Source organism: Platichthys flesus, chromosome 19 (assembly GCF_949316205.1).
Source record: "Platichthys flesus chromosome 19, fPlaFle2.1, whole genome shotgun sequence".
NCBI lineage: Eukaryota > Metazoa > Chordata > Actinopteri > Pleuronectiformes > Pleuronectidae > Platichthys > Platichthys flesus.
In genome coordinates this window covers 4,365,743-4,386,561 of record NC_084963.1, presented here as the reverse complement: position 1 = coordinate 4,386,561, position 20,819 = coordinate 4,365,743, and the positions used below count along the sequence as shown (strand labels likewise).

At 41.4% G+C, this 20,819-nt stretch overlaps 1 protein-coding gene across 1 annotated transcript in view; it reads right to left on the bottom strand.

The window, feature by feature from the left end:
- Positions 1-1,293: 1,293 nt before the first annotated feature.
- il11ra (interleukin 11 receptor subunit alpha) overlaps positions 1,294-20,819 on the bottom strand; it is a 41,890-nt gene continuing 22,364 nt past the window's right edge. The window contains exons 2-12 of the mRNA XM_062412621.1: positions 14,172-14,268; positions 10,379-10,445; positions 10,124-10,290; positions 9,414-9,528; positions 9,031-9,194; positions 7,713-7,876; positions 7,229-7,373; positions 6,932-7,027; positions 5,783-5,882; positions 5,586-5,665; positions 1,294-4,727 (exon numbers count right to left, since the gene is read on the bottom strand). Coding sequence (XP_062268605.1) covers positions 5,587-5,665; positions 5,783-5,882; positions 6,932-7,027; positions 7,229-7,373; positions 7,713-7,876; positions 9,031-9,194; positions 9,414-9,528; positions 10,124-10,290; positions 10,379-10,445; positions 14,172-14,268 — 1,194 coding nt within the window. The 3' untranslated portion in view covers positions 1,294-4,727; position 5,586. The remainder of the gene's footprint in view (positions 4,728-5,585; positions 5,666-5,782; positions 5,883-6,931; positions 7,028-7,228; positions 7,374-7,712; positions 7,877-9,030; positions 9,195-9,413; positions 9,529-10,123; positions 10,291-10,378; positions 10,446-14,171; positions 14,269-20,819) is intronic.

The window sequence follows — 20,819 nt, the reverse complement described above, 5'->3', positions numbered from 1 at the left end:
TATATTGTGTGGGTTTGCGTTAATACAGGTGGCACATTCGCACAGTGGATTCAAACTCATAATGAATCAAAATGAGACCTTCATCAGGTTTCTACTAGGAAATATGTTTGCTATAAGTAGAAAATATGCTGAAGTGTAATATTTATGTTTCACCAACATAAACAAACAGTAATTGGCAGGAAATGGTGAATAAAGCAAAAACCAAATGTTTAAATTCAAAGTTACATGTTAAAGGACTTTGTAAAATGTAAGTCTAGGTTTACTACTTAAGCTGTGTTGCTCTCTCCAGCCGCACCTCACCCTGCACAGAGCAATAACACATATTCTTATCAGGTTGTGAAGAACATGAAGTTTAAGCAACAGTGATAAGCTGCCGGAGTCATTGTGATGACAGGCTGTTTATCTCATTCGTGTGTGTGTGTGTTATGTTTAAAAGAAGAAGAAACTTTCTCTCAGTGAGGAAGTTCAAGTTGAATTCATAAGCAACAAGTGCAGTTTCCATCTACATGAACATGTTTTTTCCAGATTCACTTTTAGGTCACTGTGACTTTTGACCTTCGAGCACTGAAAGCAAATCACATCATCTTCAAGTCCAAGTGACCACGGAGTCTGTGTTGGTGTCACATTCAAGAGGCCAAAATCATGTTTTCTGAGGCCCCTTTGACCTTTGACCACCAAAATCTAACCGGTGAGTCCAAGTGAATATTTATACCTAATTTGAAAGCAACAGAAAATGAATCTAAACGTACAGACACTAAGTAAATATCAATAAATAACCAAAACACACTTCAGCCAAAGATTCGTAAGCAAAGATTTCCTTGTCTACAAAGACACAGAAGTCGTCCACCTGACAGAACAGCCGAGGTCCCTGGACTTCATTAGCTGAACCCTGCATGACAACATGTTTGTAATGTGGGAAGTGGAGCCCCGAACGCCGGAGCAATTTCCGACCAGTTGTACGTCTTAAAGGCCTCTTTCACAAAGACAACAAAAGGCAGCTTGAGCATTTGGGATTCATCAGACTCTGTCACAGGCAGATAATGGAAACTCTCCAGGAAGACGCTGCCACGAGAAGCGACGTCCTCCAGGCAAAATGTGGTCTCCACCCGCAAGCTCGAAGGATCCCGACGATGTGACAGAGACACAAGGGAGCGTCTCCATCAATGGCTCATTTGTTCCGAGGCCACTTGCACCATTGTTTTAAATGTTCCGGACACCAGACAGTTGACATTACAACCGATGCCACAGACAGAGGAAGAGGCAGGAAAGCAAAGAGGTTTCAGAAGTTACAAGTTGTGATAAAATAGTCTTTATTTCACAGAAACATACAAAGACGGGGAGAAAAAAAACAAGCAGCTTATAGTGAAATCTGTCGTACACAATGAAGCAAAAAAAAAAAAAAAAGACTATGTACATCTGAGAATGGACGCCTGAGTGTAATTTGAGTCATAAGAACTAAAACCAGCAGAGGCTCCATCTGCTGTCACATACTGCAGAGGATCATGGAGAAGACGGAGGAAAAACCACAAGTGCATTCACACAAACAGAAAATGATACAGAAGTGACAAAATGACAAGAACATTAAACTCAATGTGAAGAATGGTCGATATTTAATTTTATCTTAAAAAGATCTTTTAGGGAGGATTCTCGCCTTTTTTTTGCTGTTTAAATTGTAAAAAAAAGATACTCGTTCCAGAAAATCTAAATTTTTAATAAAATAACTAGCTCTGTTAATTTGGCAATTGATAAAGTATATTATAAAAGTATTTTAGTTTAAAGGTTTTATAGATTTTTACTTGTATTTAAAACTATATTAAAAACTAATTGCTATTTTTCAAATCCTGTTTTAACATCCATCTATACTTTATTTAGCTTTTCAAAAAATAAAAGGGTTTTGCTCTCTCTGTGAGAGTTGAGACAGGAAAAAAATAAAGATTGATTTGTGGTTCATCTGAAAACAAAGACGTGAAGGAAGGGAACAGTGAACTTAGGAACACACGTTGGACGAAGATGAATTCAGTAAACACATTGTCCATACAGTAAATGTACAGTAACAACAGCTTCATATAACTGGGGAGAAAGGACACAAACACACAACAGGGGGACGTTTCTGCAGACATGGATTATTTTCAGTCGGAAGATGTTTTTCATTGTGTCACTTAAAATAATTTGCATTGAAATGTTACAGATATTACAGGTTCTATGGAAACCTAGAAGATGATACAGTCTGGATTCTAATAACTACGCAAATGAGGTTTTGTTTCCACCTGAGTCGATGTTGTTGTTGTTGTTGTTGTTAGCAGAAACTACCACCCAATTTCTACCAAACTGCGTGAAGGGAGATCTGTGCTAATCTACCGACTGAGTTAAACCATGTGTGTGAAACGATCCCAAAGACGTTTTTTTCTCTACATATAAACATCACGTATAACATACATATGTACTTTTTTTTTTTTTAAGTGTGATATACAATAATATACAAAAAAAAAGCTTCAACTGGATTCATGCATAATATGTCGAGCTAGCTTGAGAGAACATACAGTCGTCAAACTGGAAAGAGGTCGACGTATATGCACCTTGTGTTTCTGATACAAACTACTACACAATCTGTCCATCTGAAAACCTACACAGCTTTGGATCAACAGAACATAGAACAGCCTACCGACAGAAACAAGAGGAGGAAAGAAATGTTTTAATTAAACCACGAACAATGAACTGTAAGTCTTTCATACAGTGAAACCATGGACTGTATATAAAGATGGATAATAAAACATTCTGTGTCCAGGTGCTGCCATCTTGCACTTTGTCATCGGTGTGATGGGAATCACCTAAATTGACTGAAAACACATCTTAGACACATTTATTTAATGTGTATTTATGTAGGCAGGGTTTCTGACCGATACTGCAGCCAGCCACCAGGGGGCGATCAAGATAAACTGCTATCCAATGTTATCCATCTTTAAAAACAACCACCAAGAAATCGTTCTTTCCCACTGAGCTGGTGGTTTGTGACACACGAGTCCAGTGAGCGAGAGTCGCTCTTGTCAAGTCTTCGTCTCAGTGCTCTTCTCGTGCACACGCCCACACACAACCATGCTCGACTTTCAAAGTGGAAGCTGGACAGTTCAGTATTTTGTCGGTCCTGTTCTTTGCCATGTCACCTTAACTCTAACTTAACCCAGGTCTAAACTTTCACTGGAGCTGTTCATTCTTATCGATTCTGTGTCAATGCCCCCCCCCCATCAACAGTCGTCCCTACACACTGGACCTTGAAATGGTCTCTAGGCAGTAAATTATATTGTGGCCATACTTTTTCTTTGAGTAATAAAATGGCTGATTAACTTAATTTGTTTAATGTTGTAACGAGGACAATGAACTGAAACAGGTTTTTCCTCAAATGTCAAATCTTTTAAACTTAATATCTGTGTAATAAGCAAAAAAAGCAATTTGAAGACCTCCTCTTGGACGATGCAGAATTATTATTTGCTTTTGTTTTTGACTATTTACTTTAAGTGATGATATTTATATGATGATAGAGAAAAATAATCAGATTTGATTCAATTTGATTGAGTCTAAATTCTATCCATGAATAGGTAGATGCTGTTTAATCTCTTTGAGAAAAAAATGACATTTAACCATTTACAAAGAACAAAGTAATGTTTCTTTGGAGTCTAGTATTAAAGTATTAGCAGAATAACTATATTCTAATATTCTCTGACTAACTATGGAAGTAATGTCGTAATGCTGGTGCTCTGTGACAGGCCCATATCTCGTCTCTGATCTCTTTCTGCTCGTGTGCGTCTTTTCTTCACACACATTCAGGAACAGTGGATGGATTGATAGAAAAAGAGGTAAAACAAAAACAAAACAAAGTGACGCGTACTAATGACATCAAGACAATTAAAACAAGCACGTCATGCAACATGTAAAATCATTTGTCGTAAAATGAAATATAGTCTAAATAACCCGGGCCACCCACCCTGGACCTTATGCTCCGTGCCCATCCCCCCTCAGGTCAGGAGCGGGGAACAGGTCGTCTCCTGCCCCCTCAGCTGAAACCATAATGCCCGTAGTTGCTGCTTTTGGCATCAGACGCAAACAGAGACTTGTTAAGCTTCCTTCACAGCGTTGAGTCGGTCGGTGTAGTAACGGACACACATTAATCTGAATCTCAAAAAAGTAAAATACAAAACATGAAAGTGAGGAGATCGGGGGGGGGGAGAAGCAAGTTGTCCCACAAAGAAAATAAAATCTTCTGTTCTCCTGTTTGGCAGCTGCACTTCCTGTAATCATTTGTTACTTAAAAGTTTCAACGGTTAAAAAAAACTAGGTCACCCCCCTCTCCCTGAACGGGTCGAGGGGTCAGTCCACCTGAAGCAGCGTCGGTTGTGAGTGAACTGGATTGTCCTGGTGCAGCATCGCTCCCACAGTCTGTGGAGGCGAGGGCTGCGGTGAAGCGAGCGAAGACACGTTTTCTGTGTCCCCCCCTGGACAGTGGAAGTGGAGTCGGCTGATGCATTCTGGGAAGTGCAGTCAGGTGTAAGCATTGAATGTGTCCAGGAAAAATCCTGCACATGTGATTTGTGCAAAAACCCTTCAGTCAGCTTGTATACACTCTGCAGTTCCGTGTGTGTCGTCCTGGATCTCGGAAGGACTCGGACGCAGCGTGGTTCGTGATGTGAGGAGCCCTAGAACGGGCTGATGATGGGTAGATCCTGGAAATCAACCTAGAAGAGGAGGAGAGGAGAGGAAGGAGGTCAGGAAGGAGGGAGAGTGAAAAAGCTAATTTAAAATACATGTATATTTAGCATTGTCTTGAGAGCAAATATTTAAATAACAGAGCAGCATGAGACATATGAAGGCATATTGACAGGGTTATAATCTGTGTGTGTGTGTGTGTGTGTGTGTGTGTGTGTTAGACTTATAATCACAAGTTGGCTGGACATCTGAAGAGTTGTTAGAATGTTGTTTATAGCAGCACTTTCAACCATTTCAGTTTTTACTTAGGCGGGATCACTGGACTTTTTTCTCACTGGCTTTGCTCCCAGTTTAGAGCATTTTGTGGTCGTTCATATAAATCTGAAAGAAGCTCCACTTAATTGGGATTTTAATTATCTTCACCACACCCCTCGAGAGATCTAAAACTATCTGCAAACCACACGCAGCTTTCAGCGAGAACATATTCTCTACATCTGCGCACTGAAACCAATTCGGAGCTGGAATGACACTCAGTAGAGCACATATCTCCGCCCAGGCCAAACAGGCCTCTTATGAAACCACATTTTAAATTTGAATCGGCACCAGTTCTCAAAAAAAAAAAATGCCTTATTCATCAAGATCCATAAAGTATTGTCTGAGAAATCGACAGAAATGTGGCAAAATGCATTGGTCATTAAAAGAATTCCTGGATCTGCCCCCGGAATGAATTCCCTCCTGGCTCTTGCCTCATTCCTCCCCAACATGTTTTAGAATTTGGTTGAGGGGCTTTATTGAAATTATGCTAACAAACAAAGAGCAGTATTCCTTGGCCGACTTGATGTTTGTGTGTCTGTGTCTGTGACTGTGTGTGTGTGTGTGTGTCTTACATTAAATCGGCATGGACTTCATCTTGACCATAGAGGTGAGTTCCTGTTTGGTCACGGGATCACTCCGCGTCTGCCTCACCCTGGAGACAAGAGAAACTGAACACTAAACTGCAGCTTGAGGATATGGGATATGTGTGTGTGTGTGTGTGTGTGTGTGTGTGTGTGTGTGTGTGTTTGTGTGTGTGTGTGTGTCTTACCACACGACATAGATGAGGGAGGGGACGGTGATGAGGATGACCACGGAGAACAAAACCAGCAAAATCACCAAACCCAAATTACCTTCTTCAATCACAGGATCTGGGTGGGGACAGGGAGGAAGAGGACGACACGGGAGGTCAAGGGCACGAGCGGAGAGACGGGGACGAGCAGATCATTTGAAGACGGAGACGTGAACGTGTGGTGAAACGAAGAAGCAAATATAGAACGAGGAAGGAAGGCTCAGCGGAATGAAAGAGTTCACACACTTTCATCCCCATGTGCTTTTCGCGAGGACCAAAAAATAAAATAAAATATATGTGTGTGTTCTCGGATTTAATTACTCTCTGGGGGGAAGTTAATTTTAAATCCGCCATTATAGCTTTCACAGAAACATCTATTTATCGTGCTGCGGGGAGTAAACAAGTTGCTTTCACACACATTCAAACAACTAAACATTGTTCTGAACTGTAAAGCAAAGCAGGAACACAGTCACACATCAACAATAAAATGTTTAAAAAAACAACAACACTTATTTTTGTATTTAGAGGATTTAAAAAAACAAAGAAGAGAAGATTTAAGAGCCCAAACGCAAATGACAGCAAGATTAAAAGATGACATCTGGTTCGCAGAAGACGTGCTAAAAGAAATGTGACGGCTTTTTACTCCACTGCCTAAAATGTGTGTGTTTGTCTCCTGCTATATACTGTGTGTGTGAGTGTGTATTAACGAGTGTGTCCTGCATGTGTCTTTACCACATGTTTGTGAGCTGTTAGGTACTTAAAATTTCACCCAGGGCACTCACTGTAAAAAAAACACTTATACACCCTGCAGGCACAATTTACTGCAATTAGATGCAATTCGGTGATGAAGCCTCGGTAGAGTCTGACCAGAATAACAGTAAATAACGACTTCCTGGAGATTTCTGCATTAACGTCTGATGCTGCTTCTTTCTTACAAAACATACTTGTGCTAATGTTTAATTAAATATATTCCTGTGGTTCAGTTTATCAAGCTAAAACCTTCTCTAAAGAGATAAATGTATATATTTATATATATATGTGTTGTGATTGTTTGTTCTAGCAGGACATCAGCTCCTGAATAAAATCACATTCCACAACTATCATCTGAAGAAACAGAAGGAATCTCACTGTGTGTTTTTGCAGTCGAGGTCTCAAGCTTCGTGTTGAAGGGATCAACATTGTCTGATAATGTTTCCTCGGTGGGGTCATTCGAGGTGATGTAGGCTGTAGTTCAGACACGTACACAAACACACACACACAAACACACACACACAGAGATCTGATTAGACACATATCTTTTGTTTAGATTTCATGAAGAATCCTCCTCTCCATCTGCTATCTGGTTATCTCTCTTGAATCAACTTATATTGACTCGATCTGAATAATAATTTTCAAATCAGCGTATTTGTGAATTTTCATTTTAACCTTCCCAGGGCCGGATGAGAAGCAGCGGACTCCATTCACTCCACTGGCTCTCTGTGTCCAGCTCGTCACGGGTTCGAATCTGCACCTGGTGCAGGTGGCCAGCCAGGGCGTCTAACACCACAACTGGACTCTCCTCCGAGTAGATCTGACCGAAGGAAGCAGCGGTTAAAAGAAAGAAAGGCCGAGGTTGTGACAGCTTAATTATGGATTACCCCTTTGTTGTAAAACAAAAATAGCAATTTGATATGATAATATTAATTACAAAAATGTTCAGCCATTACTTAATTTGATGAGATTTAAATTCTGATTCACAAGAATTTAACAAAATCTTAATTTAATCATAAATACGTCATGAGGATCACTTCTCCTTTAAAATTAGATTTCCACTTTAGAACCCCAGGTATCCCACAATCCATCTCAAGCTCAGCTCTAACCCAGACTGCCCTTGCTTCAGCACTGAGATGAAACCTTCTGGCTGACTCACCTCGGACCAGTACACAGAGCCCTGTGGCCTGTATCTGATGTGGAACACCAGGGGAAACGCAACCTCCTCCGGCCAGGAGGAGGGAACCTTCCAGGAGACGTTCAGCCTCTTTGGATAACCTTCTAGTGCCTTAACCATCAAGGCCTCTGGAGGGTCTGGCTTCACTGCAAGGAGAGAGGAACAGAATGAAAACTCATTTCTACTGGGTTGGCTTGGTATCTAAAAGACGAGAGGAGCACCAGAGGGTAGAAAGTTGCCGACTTCATTCAAAAATACCTACTCATTAATTATCCATCTCATTAATCCTGTTCCACACACTGTTGTATCTTCATTTATTCATGCATATTCACACAGCTATTTCAATAAGGTAGCAGAGGCGGTGAGCAGTGGTGAGAAGGAACACCAGCCTCTGACAGTGAGAGCAATAAGAACATGTAGACAGAGAAGCAGCTAAACAAGATAATTGAGGTCATTATATCAGGACAGAAAGGGAACGATCACACAAGCAGTCAGGGAGAATTATGTGCAGCATTAGACGCCAGACATGTTGTGTGTATGTGTTTTGTATTTGTGTACAGGAGAATCTTTCAATGATGGAAAGTGACCAAGTACATGTAAATATGTTATGTACTGAAGTAAAAGATTGGGGGTACTTTTCCTTGAGGAATTCATTTTTACTTTTACTAAAATCTGCAGGGAAATAATGTATTTTTACGCTCAGTCAATGTATGATGTAATATAATAATAGTTACAATAAGCGTGACCTTTGCTGCAGAGTCAGATTCTGAATGCAGTTGTATCTGTCATGAGTATTTCGAATATCGCAGTGTTGCTATTTTTTACATTTCCACTAACTAGTATAAAACTTCAGCACTTTTTTAATTCAAAGAAAACTTGATCAAATACCCGTCCATCTGTTTTTAATAGAACACATGTGTGTATTGCTTTTAGTATAAAGACAAAGAGGAGACAATGGAGGAGCTTTTGAAGTGTAAAAGACGTCCTTCTGAAGTTGAGTTATTTTCACAAGCTATTTCAAACAAGTATAACGTTACAACTGGAAATAAAATAATAGCAAGGACGGGGCCAAAAGAATTGAAAGCCAATCTCAATAGTAGGTTTTGAGTTACGCAGCAGCCAGTTCCAGTAGCGCTGAATATGAAGACAAGATAAAACTGTAACATGATCAACCTCTGGCGGAAAATCACCACAGTCCTTCAGAGACATACATCAGTTCCATCAATGTGACAGGAAGACATTCACGTGTGTGTGAATGTGCGTGTGTGTGTGTGCGTGTGTGTGTTTCACATGATCTTACATAGCTTGTCTAGCTTGACGATGTGATATGTGGTCATAGACCCCAGGGCGTTGGTCTCCGTGACTCGGAGAGTGTGAAGGGTCTGCCAGAAGGCGGGGTGGTCTACATCACAATGCTTGCGGGCGACATCCAGGACACACGGCCTCCACTCGGGACCGTTACCCCTGGACAACAGGACAAAACACGTTGAAGTATTTCAGTTATTCTGTCGTGTTAAAGTGTGTTATGCTCAGGGGAAGGAAAGCACCTTTAAGACGGGAAACAGAGAAGGTTAGACTCGCACACTCTGTGGGACATGTGCTATATTTAGCGTCTTGGTGTTTGATTTGTGTATGCAACCTTGGACTTCGGTCTTTCAGTTGCAATAAGCGGGCGGCTCTTACTTGAAGGAGGCATTGTACTGGGCTGGCAGGAAGGTCCTCACCGAGTCCACCCAGGAGCAGCGCACGTGTGTGTGATTGGGCACTCGACAGGAAACACTCAGCAGCCCGGGGGAATCTGAGAAATGCAAGTCAGACAGCATTCACTTTCAGGACCATGGGGGGAGTACATGTTTTAGAGCCCTTTAAGATGTTTCTCTGTGTCCTCTTGTCCCTTTTATATCGAACCAAACTATTTTAGAAGAATCTTTGCAAGTTCCATGTAAAACAAATCCCTGTCCCCACAAAGGAAGTCCGCTCAGGGAGCCGCTTCCCGTTTGAAACAGTGACAGGAAGTGGACGGCTTTGTCCGTGTGGGGACCTGTGACTTTCTCCTGATTATCACTGCGGCAACTAGATTTCTTCTTATAGCCCCAATAAATTAATGAATTAAAATGGATACGAGAAAAACGCCAAGAGATGAGAATGTAAGAGTTAAAAGAAACAGAAACTTCTTTTATACTTTTACACTGAACTATCCAAAGAAGTGAAATGAACTGTGAGGGACTGGGACTGAAAAGAGAATCCACCACACAAGACAGAATGATTGAGAACCACGTCCAATGACAACTCCCTACGTCTTCCTGTTCGGGCTTTAATCCTGCTGATAACATGTAGTCTGACCCCCGGGCGTTAAAGAGCCACTTCGAGTCCGAACAAGCAACAGAACTTACGACCAAGCCGGAGTTTGGCAGAGTGAAGGAGCAGCCCGCGGTTATCGTAGCAGCTGTAGATGCCCTGTGCCGAGTGGTCGACCTGCAGCAGGACCAAGGTGCCGTTGGATGTCACTTCGTGCCACGGCAGCGCGGAGCTGTGGTTGAGATGCCACACCACAGGCATCCTGGTTGGGAACAACAAAAGACCTCAGTTATTGCACTTAGAATTAAAAACACCTTCAAGGCCCACAGGCAGTAGTTTTCATTCCTTACCTGATTTGCGACTTCCCGCATGCCAGTGTCACATTCGACTCCAAGTGCCCGTACTGCACGCCTGACACTGCAAACACAGACACCGCATAAAATATTGAAGCACATGTCGTCTGGCTTACAGTATCTGCACACTGCACAGTATGACATGACGTGTGTCCGCCTGTATTCATGTGAATTAAGCACTCGTTATTTACAGCAGGCTCAGCAGCAGGCTCAGCACTATGACAATAACAAGACCATAAAAGGTGAGGGAGCCACAGCCGGAGGAGACTTTGGCACAGAGTACAAAGCTGCTCCAGTGTTGGTTCTGTATAAAGTTTATTATTATTACCACTACAATAAAACAACGATGCATCAGTAAATATCCTTCAGGGGAGCTGATCCCACTGAGGATCAACACAGGTGTTTGTCAGTTTGTTAAACCGTATTAATGATTTCTCCTCATTTTCTGTTTACAAAGTAATGTTCACTGACTCCAGAAGATATCAAGACAATCTCCAAATCCTGGACCTAACTTCACTAAACTAAACTAAAGTACATCTTGTTCACTCTTCATTGTATTTCTCATCTGCATATGGAGCTAACTTAAATATGGGATGTGCTAAATCTCTGATAGTGACATCTAGCCATTCAAATAGCTTCAGGTTTCTTTTTTACTCTCTGTAACCCTGAATACACATTCAGACTTGTTATCTTCAAACCTAAAGGCACATAAAACCAAATCTATCTCCACTGTGAAATGACCAATCAATGTTTGAGCAGAGTGATGACAAATTAAGGAAAAAAAACTAATTTGATGGGTGTTGGTTTAGTGAGAAAAACAACAGTTTTATATTAATAAAGAATGAGATAGAAGTAGAAGCCATGTAACTGAACTGGAAGGCAGTGCAGACTTTAAGGGAACACTAAGTGCAGTGTAAACCTAAACAAATATTTGTGGTGATTTGCTAAGTTGATACACTATCTGCCATACGGAAATGTATGTGCGTGCATGTTTGGCTTGGCTACCACTTATATGAGAGCTGGCTTTAGCAGTAGATGCGGTGTGGAATAAAAACATCACATGCCTGTTTGCCACGAACACACCTTGATTAATTCTCAGCCTCAATCCCTCAGGCGTGCCTACCCCCTGCTGGCCTCCCCTGCCCTGGTAACACACTATCTGTCCCGGGGGTTGTGTTGTATCCCGCTTCATGTTTTCCACACACACAGCCCTCTCTATCCTCTCTCCTCGCTCTTTATAAATCCGAAAGGGGGTCAAAGTGATGACCTCAAACATTTTTGCCGGGTCTTAGAAATGTCAGCACCTACGACTCATGAGGCTCAAGAGGGCCTGGTAGGTTGAGAAGAAGCATATTGAGGATGTTTTTTATTTGATTTGCTGTATAGGTATATTTATATTAGTTTTTCCATGCTGCACTAACCTCGTGTGCCCTTCAGGGACCATTTGAGTTAATCCTTAAATCAATTTTACACATACTTGACTTGCAGGCCTTTTTCTTGTTTACGCCGTCACCTTGAGTTTCGCTTTTCTGGCCTTTCTGGCCGTACTACTGCTTTTTTAGTGGCTGCACAGACGTGATTTTGTGTTTATGCACAAAGAGTCATTATATATATAAATAAGCTACGTGAAGTGTTTAAGACAGCTGCTATTTGTGTCACTATTAACAAAGCAGTGTGACATTAGAAAGACACAAACGTTTATTTTTACTTCTGCCAAGGAGGATTATCTTCTCATCCCTGTCCGCTTGGTTTGATTGGAAGCAGGTTTCGGCAGAAACTACCAGACAACTTTCTACGGAACTTGCTGCAAGGACCCATTTGTTTTTTGTGCACATCGGGATAAGAGGACAGACTCAGGATTTTCTTTCCACTTTCCTGAACAAAGCTTTCTTACAACATTTTCCTTGTTTTCTGAGAGATTAATTCATGGATCTTCATAATCTAATCAGGTTCCTCGGTCTGATATCTGTGAGTGTGTGACAGTTGCTGCAGCTTGATTTAATTTAAGGGAACTGTTGGGCCTTTGCAGAGGAATGCGTTCTACCCTTAGCTATTTAAATTTAGAAGTGAAGCCAAAAGAGAGCGCACCAGAAATGTCTTTTATAATTTCCCCTCATTGTGGGACTGAAGAATTGGATTTGTTTAAAGTATTTTCTATGTATTTGTTGTTGATGATCCTTTTGTCTCTTGACTTAATTGGCTTTCTGTTCAAAAGTGAACCTGATAAATCATATTGTTTAAATACATTGACATGTGATCTTTGATGACATTAACTCGCTAACTGCTGGTGCAATGTTTTCATATAAACAGACCACATGTGAAGACTCACTTTTGACTGAAGCTTCACAAATTTAGAGAACGAGGCCAAAAATCATCAGGGGTCTCAATTTAGAGATTTAAAAGTGAAACACGGAAGAGAGTCAAACTTCAAATTGGAGCCTCTGCAAACTACCTCCCTCTGTTATTCACACTCGGAAATAAGTGAGCTAACCACCAGTTGAGTGAGACTCTCCCAGGTACAAATAGACCTGAAGCCATGCTGGTGAAACAGTAATAAAAATTGTTGCTCTTGCGTTTGGAAAATATAAATTTTGATATCAAACAGATTCATCACTAAGCCCCAAATTGCTTTAGAGACAGAAACCATCAACCAGACAACTACAGTAAATCAAAGCTCCAAGATACAATACATTTCCATATAAATTGAATGAATCATTATTTCATATCATCAAAATCTTTCTATCATATAAGTTCACCCTCTCTGTCAATCTTTTGCAATCGTTTTTATTCATTCTCTCTTTGACCAGATTTTCTTTTTTCCCTTTAACCAAACACACACCGTACACACAGATACTCCCCCCTCCGCCTGTTTCTGTGTATGTGTGTGTGTGTCTGTGAGTATGCATGCATGTGTTACTTGGGGCCTTGGTGCAGTGCAAAGACTTGGCTACTCTGAATGTGTGTATTCATGTTTTATTGGCAGTGAAGTACATTATTCCCCAAACCCGCAGCGTTCCACTCATATCTGATTCTGCCTTTGGCAAGAGGGGCCCCCTGCACACACACACACACGCACGCACGCACGCACGCACGCACGCACGCACGCACGCACGCACGCACGCACGCACAAAAACCCACACACATATGCATTTAGGTACATATACCCGCACACTCTAATGCACACAGGAAGGCTGCAAGCTTCTTCTGACATTGAAATCAGATGGCAGGCAGCACAGAAATTGCAAGCCTGGTGAAACTCAGTACTTTCCAAACAAAGAAAACAGAACCATGGAGCTGCTGCAGGGTAGAACTAATGGGAAGGGAAAAGTCTGACAGTCTCACTCCGAGTGCTGAGGGTGTGTATTTTAACTGCTGGAGTGATTAATTCGTCTAATTTTAGAAAGAAGTAATAGAGAGGGTAAAAGAGACAGAGACGGGAGATAATAGAGTGGAAACAGACAGAGAGAAGATTACTTAATGTCATACAGATCCCAGAAAGTGGGTAAAACACAACTTCAACAATAGATGTCTTGTTTGCTGAGAGCAAAATTACTTTTCAACAAGAATTAGGATCTGTGATTGCGATTTTGCGTGTATCCAGATTTTATTCCAGTAAGTACTTTGAATCTATAGAAGTCAACAACATCAAACATATTACACAAATTAATCTGTGCACTGGAAACAGTGTGTGCACATATGTGTGTGTGTGGTGCGTGGCTGTGCATTCGTGCATTGGAAAAATGTCATTTTTGTAATTTGCATTTATACAGTGTGCATGTGTGAGTTTTACCTTCATCAGTCCGAATCTGAGCACAACTAAGATGCAGCGACCAGGACAGAAACCAGATGACTGTCAGACACACAGGACTGGACAAACGGCCTGGCATCTAGAAATGGAGAGGAAGAGAGAATGAGGAACAGTGATTAGTTGTTGTTTTTTTAAGCCTCACTGTTTTTCATCATCATTAGCAGCATCTTGACAAATGTGTATAGAACGAAAAATTCAATTTCTTCGGTCATTTTCCTCACTATAGCAATGGCAGACCAAAGTAAAGGCTGCTTGGTAGCAACAGGTAATCACGTCACAAATGAAGCCAGCTTTTTTCGTTAGTACCAAAAAATAAAGTCCTAAAAATGGAAATTCAACGGTGGAGAAAATTGGTAGCTTCTCTCTCACACTAGTTAAAATGTTGTGGTGAGTCTTCCTCAAAATTTAAAATACTCTCCAATGCTATTTTTGTTTCCACCGGCTTTACTTTTCCTAGAATCTCTGGGAAAAGTTAAGTCTTAGTACAACTTGGAAAGAGTTCACATTTCCCTATTTAAATGAACCAACAGAAGATGGATGTATAAAAGTGCATTATACTATAAACTAGTGATGGAAACATGGGGAACGAGACATGGAACATATATGGGACTGACTTTCCATCTCTCCCGCTAAAGTTCAATACCATAAAACAAATGAATTACTCTCCCCTGCAGTCATGACATGCGTCAGGAAGTTATGAGAGTGTGATTTGATGCCGCAGATATTTTTATCCCCAGGGAGCATTCATGACATGACAGCTGTATGCATAACTGTACTGTGTGTGTGTGATGTGTTTGCGTCCAAGTGTTTAAACATACACACACACACACACACACAGTTTGCTCTTATCCAACTCCATCAATGTGCCCTCCGGCTGATGTAATATAGAAAATCAAAACATACACAGATAGTGGAAACGTCTGTGTGAGAGAGGCTAAATAAGGGTCTGTGATCAGGACAAAGAGGGAAAGTGGAGGAAAGTGTACGAGAGACTGAACACCTGATGCCAAACACTCTCACGGTATCTTATCTCTGGTGTCACTTCTCTTTAAGGAGCTGAACGTGTGATGTCCTAACAATACAGACAACCAGGGTCGCAGAAAGTTTGAGACCGTTCGCTTTCGATCAAATCAAAAAGTGGTCCCCACCCTCAAAGAACTTGTTCTCTGAACTCAGTAGTGGAAAAAAGCCACAGTGGTTTCTCACACACATGCAAAAGCTCTATTCTGGACCAAATTAAAACTGTTTGATGTATTTTGATGTTTCTGAAAGCTGAAAAGTGAGCAGTGAAGTCTACTTTACCCAATGACAAAACAGACATAAAGAGCAAAAACCTGCGAGTCTGCACAAGATAGGAATAAATATAAAGGAACCTACCCTCAAACAGGCAGATGGGAGCAAAGGAAAGCATGAATGAGTATCTGACAGTCCAAAGTTCTTGTTGAATTAAATATGTCAATAATTTATGACTATATATCACTCTACTTTGCATATGAACAGTTCCATGTTGTGTAGTTTCTACAGAAACGAAATCAGACCTTTACTGACTAAGACAGTCTGATGGGATTGACACGAAGCAGAAACAGTCCCCTGCTCTTTTTTTGGTTTTATTTGTAGTTCTCATTCTCTTCTCTTATTTCTTTCAATGTCAAATACAGCTTTGCTTTATTAGAAGAAAATGGGGGATGAGTGATGAGCTGGAGGTGGAGAGTCACTGACTGTGACGTGGATTCTTAAAGCCGGTTAAACATAAACACAAAATGTACACAGAGAGGGGAGCAGGCAAACAAATCAAATGTTGCATGAATTAACGATATTCAAGCTTCAAATCATTTTATTAGGGACGATATTCTCACTGATTCTGTTTCATTTAACCTCTAAATACCACTTCAGCCTCCAGTTCCCGTCCATGAAGGGCTCACACTGACTTCTTCTTAAGGAAGCAAGATTTGCAGACACATTGTACGTGTACCGACAGGATGTTCGTTCGCTGTCAGCTTACTGTTATTTACATGTCATTCTTCGTCGTAAGTGCTTTCTATGGCGTGGCAGAGGAAAAACCTAATCAAAGTTTATTTTAAAGACTGACGAGTTGAGTCCTGCAGCACTGACACCTTCTCCGGTGGTCACAGACAAAACACACTGAAGCTAAAGACGGTTTATTTGGTTATTAGTGACAGGTAGCAAGAAACTGAAATAATATGCTGGAGGAAATTTCTGATCAAACTCAGACACAAAGACAATACATCTGTTTTGAACCCACGTTCATTCTTGGGAAACATGTGTACCCAAATCTGGGAAACTTTAGCTTTACCTTGACCAAATTTGAAGAACTACCGTGGAAGAACTACAATTGTGTGGTTCTCTGCCTCTATGTAAGCATGAGGTCACACAGCCAAACAGCTCATTGTGTTTGTTTAAACCACAACAATAACATAATAAACATTTCATTCAAACAACGAGGTGCTATGTTTGGCTCATACATGTGCGACGAGGCCGCCGACGTCTAAACATTGGTGACAAAGCGTTTGGTAATTGGGAGTTTGGTAACTACTGTAGGTCAACGTTGGGTTCTGTTTAATGGTTTGGTTGTGAGTCATTTAATGAGGATGATACTGTCACAGTTGTGTGAGTCAAACACGACAAAGACTTTTGTGTTGATATGGAGAAAAGAGTGAGCGAGAGAGAGAGAAATATCGACGTACAGTGAAGGGCAACAAGCACCTGCGACGTATGATGGGCATCAAACACCCGGGCTTTTGTACCCTTTGTAAAACCACACCCGCAGCCTCAGGATACACCACCGTGCTTTTAATCAAAGTAAACACAACTCACTGGAAAAGCAGAGTATCCCTTTCTCTCGCTGCTCAAAGCAACAAACTGAGTCAAGACTGATCAACTAAGCCTCTTTCATGGAACTAAGTCAAGTAAAGTCGCCAGGAACCAATGTCCTTTTGGTTTCACCTTCACCTATATTTGTTCTGCCTCATTGCACAAAGAGTTGGACCCCACAGAAAAAAACAAACCATTAAAAAAAACTGCACCACTGTGGGAAAAAGCACAAAGGTCCACTTATCGTCACATTTTTGGTCAAACTAAATCCCCCTGGCCTGACTTTCAGAACATATTAAAGTAATTTCAGAGCAAACTACACATGCAGCATGCTTCAAGATATAAAGATTGGATTACAGTGTCTCAATTTCCCATAAAGTGCTGCATATGTATCTGCCAAAACAGAACAACAGACGTGGAAAGTAGTCCAGATGATATTAAGACAAGTCAAATCCTCCCAGAACGTCCAAGGACTTCTTCAGATGTATCGAGGGGAAGGGACGGACTATATTTCCACTGCTGTCTTCTGATATAACACGGCAGTGATACATTCACCACCGGGGCACTTTTCAGCTTCACACAGGGAACTCAGCAAATCCAAATCTCTCCTTCACTTGTTTACGTTCCCCTTTTCTCTGTCCATCCCTCCCTTGAGGTTTTTCTTCCCCCTCTTTGAATTCACTGCAGTTTGTACCAGCGACCCAGTGTGTTTACAGGACTGGTGAAGACATCACTACACATTGGGTTTAGACCCCCTGGTGGCTGGCTGCACTTTGAGTCGAATACCTCCTTCATGGCGATTGGTCAAGCATGTGCCGCGGTGGGACCTTGACACCGCAGCTCCCCAAACAATGATCCCTCCGGCGCAGTCTTGCAAAAGTAAAACACGTCTGTGTCTGTTTAAGGGCTGTTTCTTGAGAAAGCTACAAACTGTTGTTGGCTGCCTCGTAAATCTAATCCTGGTGAGTGTTGACACTCAAATCATTGAAAAACAAAACAAAGGGGGTCTGCGATTTTTTTTTTTTAAATCGCAGAAGTACAGCTATGATATCTGACTTTATATCTAGATGAGTCTGTTATATTTACTGCCAAAAGGAACAAATGCCTCCAGCAATTCCTCAAGTGATTCAGCAGACAAGATTTGCCAAATTTCCTAAATAGGTTAAGGGATTATTGATTCAAATGTTTTTTTAAGCAAACTCTATCCTGATGATAAATCCCATGGACAGTGTCCACCACTTTCAGTCCGTGTCCCTTTCGTTTTCAGAGTTTAACCTTTTTTTCCCCGGCCATGTTTTCCATCCCTGCTAATGCCAGAATGTTCAAGGTTCAGTAAACATATTTGTGTCAGACTGTTCTAATGGATTACTCTCTCCCCTTTCCTGCTTCCCTCCGGAGTAACTAGCAACCAGAAAATGCAGGCTACGTACCCCCCAATCCATTCTATCAATTCTCCTTCGCTCTCCCTTATCTCCAAAGTCCCTTTCACCACCTTTATGGAGCTATTTTCTTCCTCCATGCCTGCTTGTGTTTTCCTGCACATGGCTCTTTACTTTCCATCTCTAATGTCAGACAGTGCAAAGTCCAGTAAAACATATTTGCACGAACATATCTAATGATCCTGCACTAAAACTTGGAAACGGTGCTGTTCCCTGAGAGCAAAGTGCTAAGCTGCCCTCGTGCCCCTGAGCAACACGTACCAGCTCGTCCTAGTGTGTCAGATGACCTGTTGCCTCGAGTGTTTTGTTTTTTTTCCTTCTCCTAACCCCGGCTGTGTTTGTGTGACCGTCTGCTTGGAAGGATTTTCTAAATGCAGTAGCATGTCAAGATTAACGAGCTCAGGATAGAACCGAAGAAATGTGGAGCTATTACGGCCGCATCAGCGGACCATCAAACCCGTGTATTTGATCTCAAACCGTATTCCCTCCGCCAAAGAAAATACCAAAACCAGGGGTTTTGAGTTAGATACTGTAAACTGAGGTAAACCTGATGTAAACTTGAGAATGTGGTTTTCATTTCCACCCCCTCGCCTTTTTATGTTCGGGGGGACAATTAGCCAGTTTTGTGTGACTGCAAGTCTCCAAATAGTTTCAGCAGTTTGAAGGAGTGCAAACACTTTGATCTGATATATCGGAGGGAAACAGCTGGAGGCTTCTGAGTTGAACAACAAAACGAAGGTACGCCTGTCTTTCATCTCTGTGGTGGCAGTTTTAATCTGATTCCTCGGTAGAAGCTTTTAAAAACTAATGAGCAAGATATAAATAAAAAGAATGGAAATAATATTTAAAAAAAACTCTTCCAAAGGGAAAATGTTGGTTTGAGCTAATTTACCCACTTAAAATATTAATTATTTTAATCAAATACGGTTAAATCAATCCTGATTGGTTTTTATCAGTCAAAACTTTGCAAAGACTTCTTCATCGACAGTCCAACAAAAGAAATCCCTGCTCTTACTTTTCACCATTCTCGTAGTATTTTCTGTGAGCAAGCGACCAGATGCCGAGCAGACAATCTGCTTCTCTCCTCATCTCCTTAGCAGCAGTGTAAAAGTGCTCAGTTTAGAGAAAGCCAAGTTCACAAATGTTTGTTATCTTTTCCTCTGGTGCATGAGACACAAGTCATTGACAGTTCAGTAAAAACAGTAAAAGGCCCAGCTGAGCTCACTGCTCAGTCTATCAGGGGGATAGTGAAACTCCCTGTGGAAGCCACACGGCTACTTGAAGCTCGAGTCTGATAATACCACAAACCACTTTCCCGCAGCTGCTGCAGGAGGATTTCTGAAGCTAAATGTGAAAAACCGCTCGTTCATCCAGTGTAAACACGTCCATGATGGGCTGTGACACTCACCACCGCACCGAGGTACCTGCACAGTGCTGAGGAGCTCAATTCGTATACGCTCTTAGTTGTAAAAATAAACTAGAAAATTAGCAAATCTGTACCAGATGAGAACAAAATAAAGTAAGACATTCTGAAATGATTAAAATAATCTGTAAAAATCTGAGCCAGATCATAAAGAGTAAGAGTCTAGGACTGTGGAAGAGCCAGCCAGTCAGGTCATGACCCGACACATGTGATATCTAAAGATCCCACTACTTAGAGAACAATGATGCTTTATGCAAAATGACTCCAATGTTATTATGGCAAACAGAAGACGATCAATGTCAAGGACACGATCTTCTCCTGTTACAACCCTTTCATTCCATAGATTGTGTGTGTCTGTGTGTTAGTGTGTGTGTGTGTGTACTCACAAACCTATTCTCTGACTCACCCCCACACAACACCTCTCTACTGTAACTCTTCCAGCAAGAGCCATAATAGACAGGGGGAATGTAGCCATGGATATTGTCACCAGGATGCAGCCATAATGCAAGTATTCCCAAAGTCTCACATCCCCCTGAATACACAGCTTCATCTTGAAAGCTGCTAAATGCACACCAGTGCTGTCACTGTGGACTGAATGAAAAAGAATAATAGCATTAACAGATCCTGCAGACAGTCCTGGGTGAAGACACATTCCTTCCTAGCCAACAGTAATGAGGAGGTCGAGGGGTGAAGGCTGAGGCACACTGAAAACATTTAAAATGTTAACTGTGCCCATGGAAGCACCAGCGAATGGTAAAATCAGACCCAGGACAGGCAGGAGGTGAACTGCCACAAATCCAGAGTTGACGATGAAAAGGCCTTCATAGTAAACTGAGGAGTGTGCTGATGATGAGTAATCCAATGCAATAGGCCTTGTTGTTTTTGTTTTTTTCAAGCCAGTCCTCTCTGTGGCGGCACAATCCCACATGGTGACTC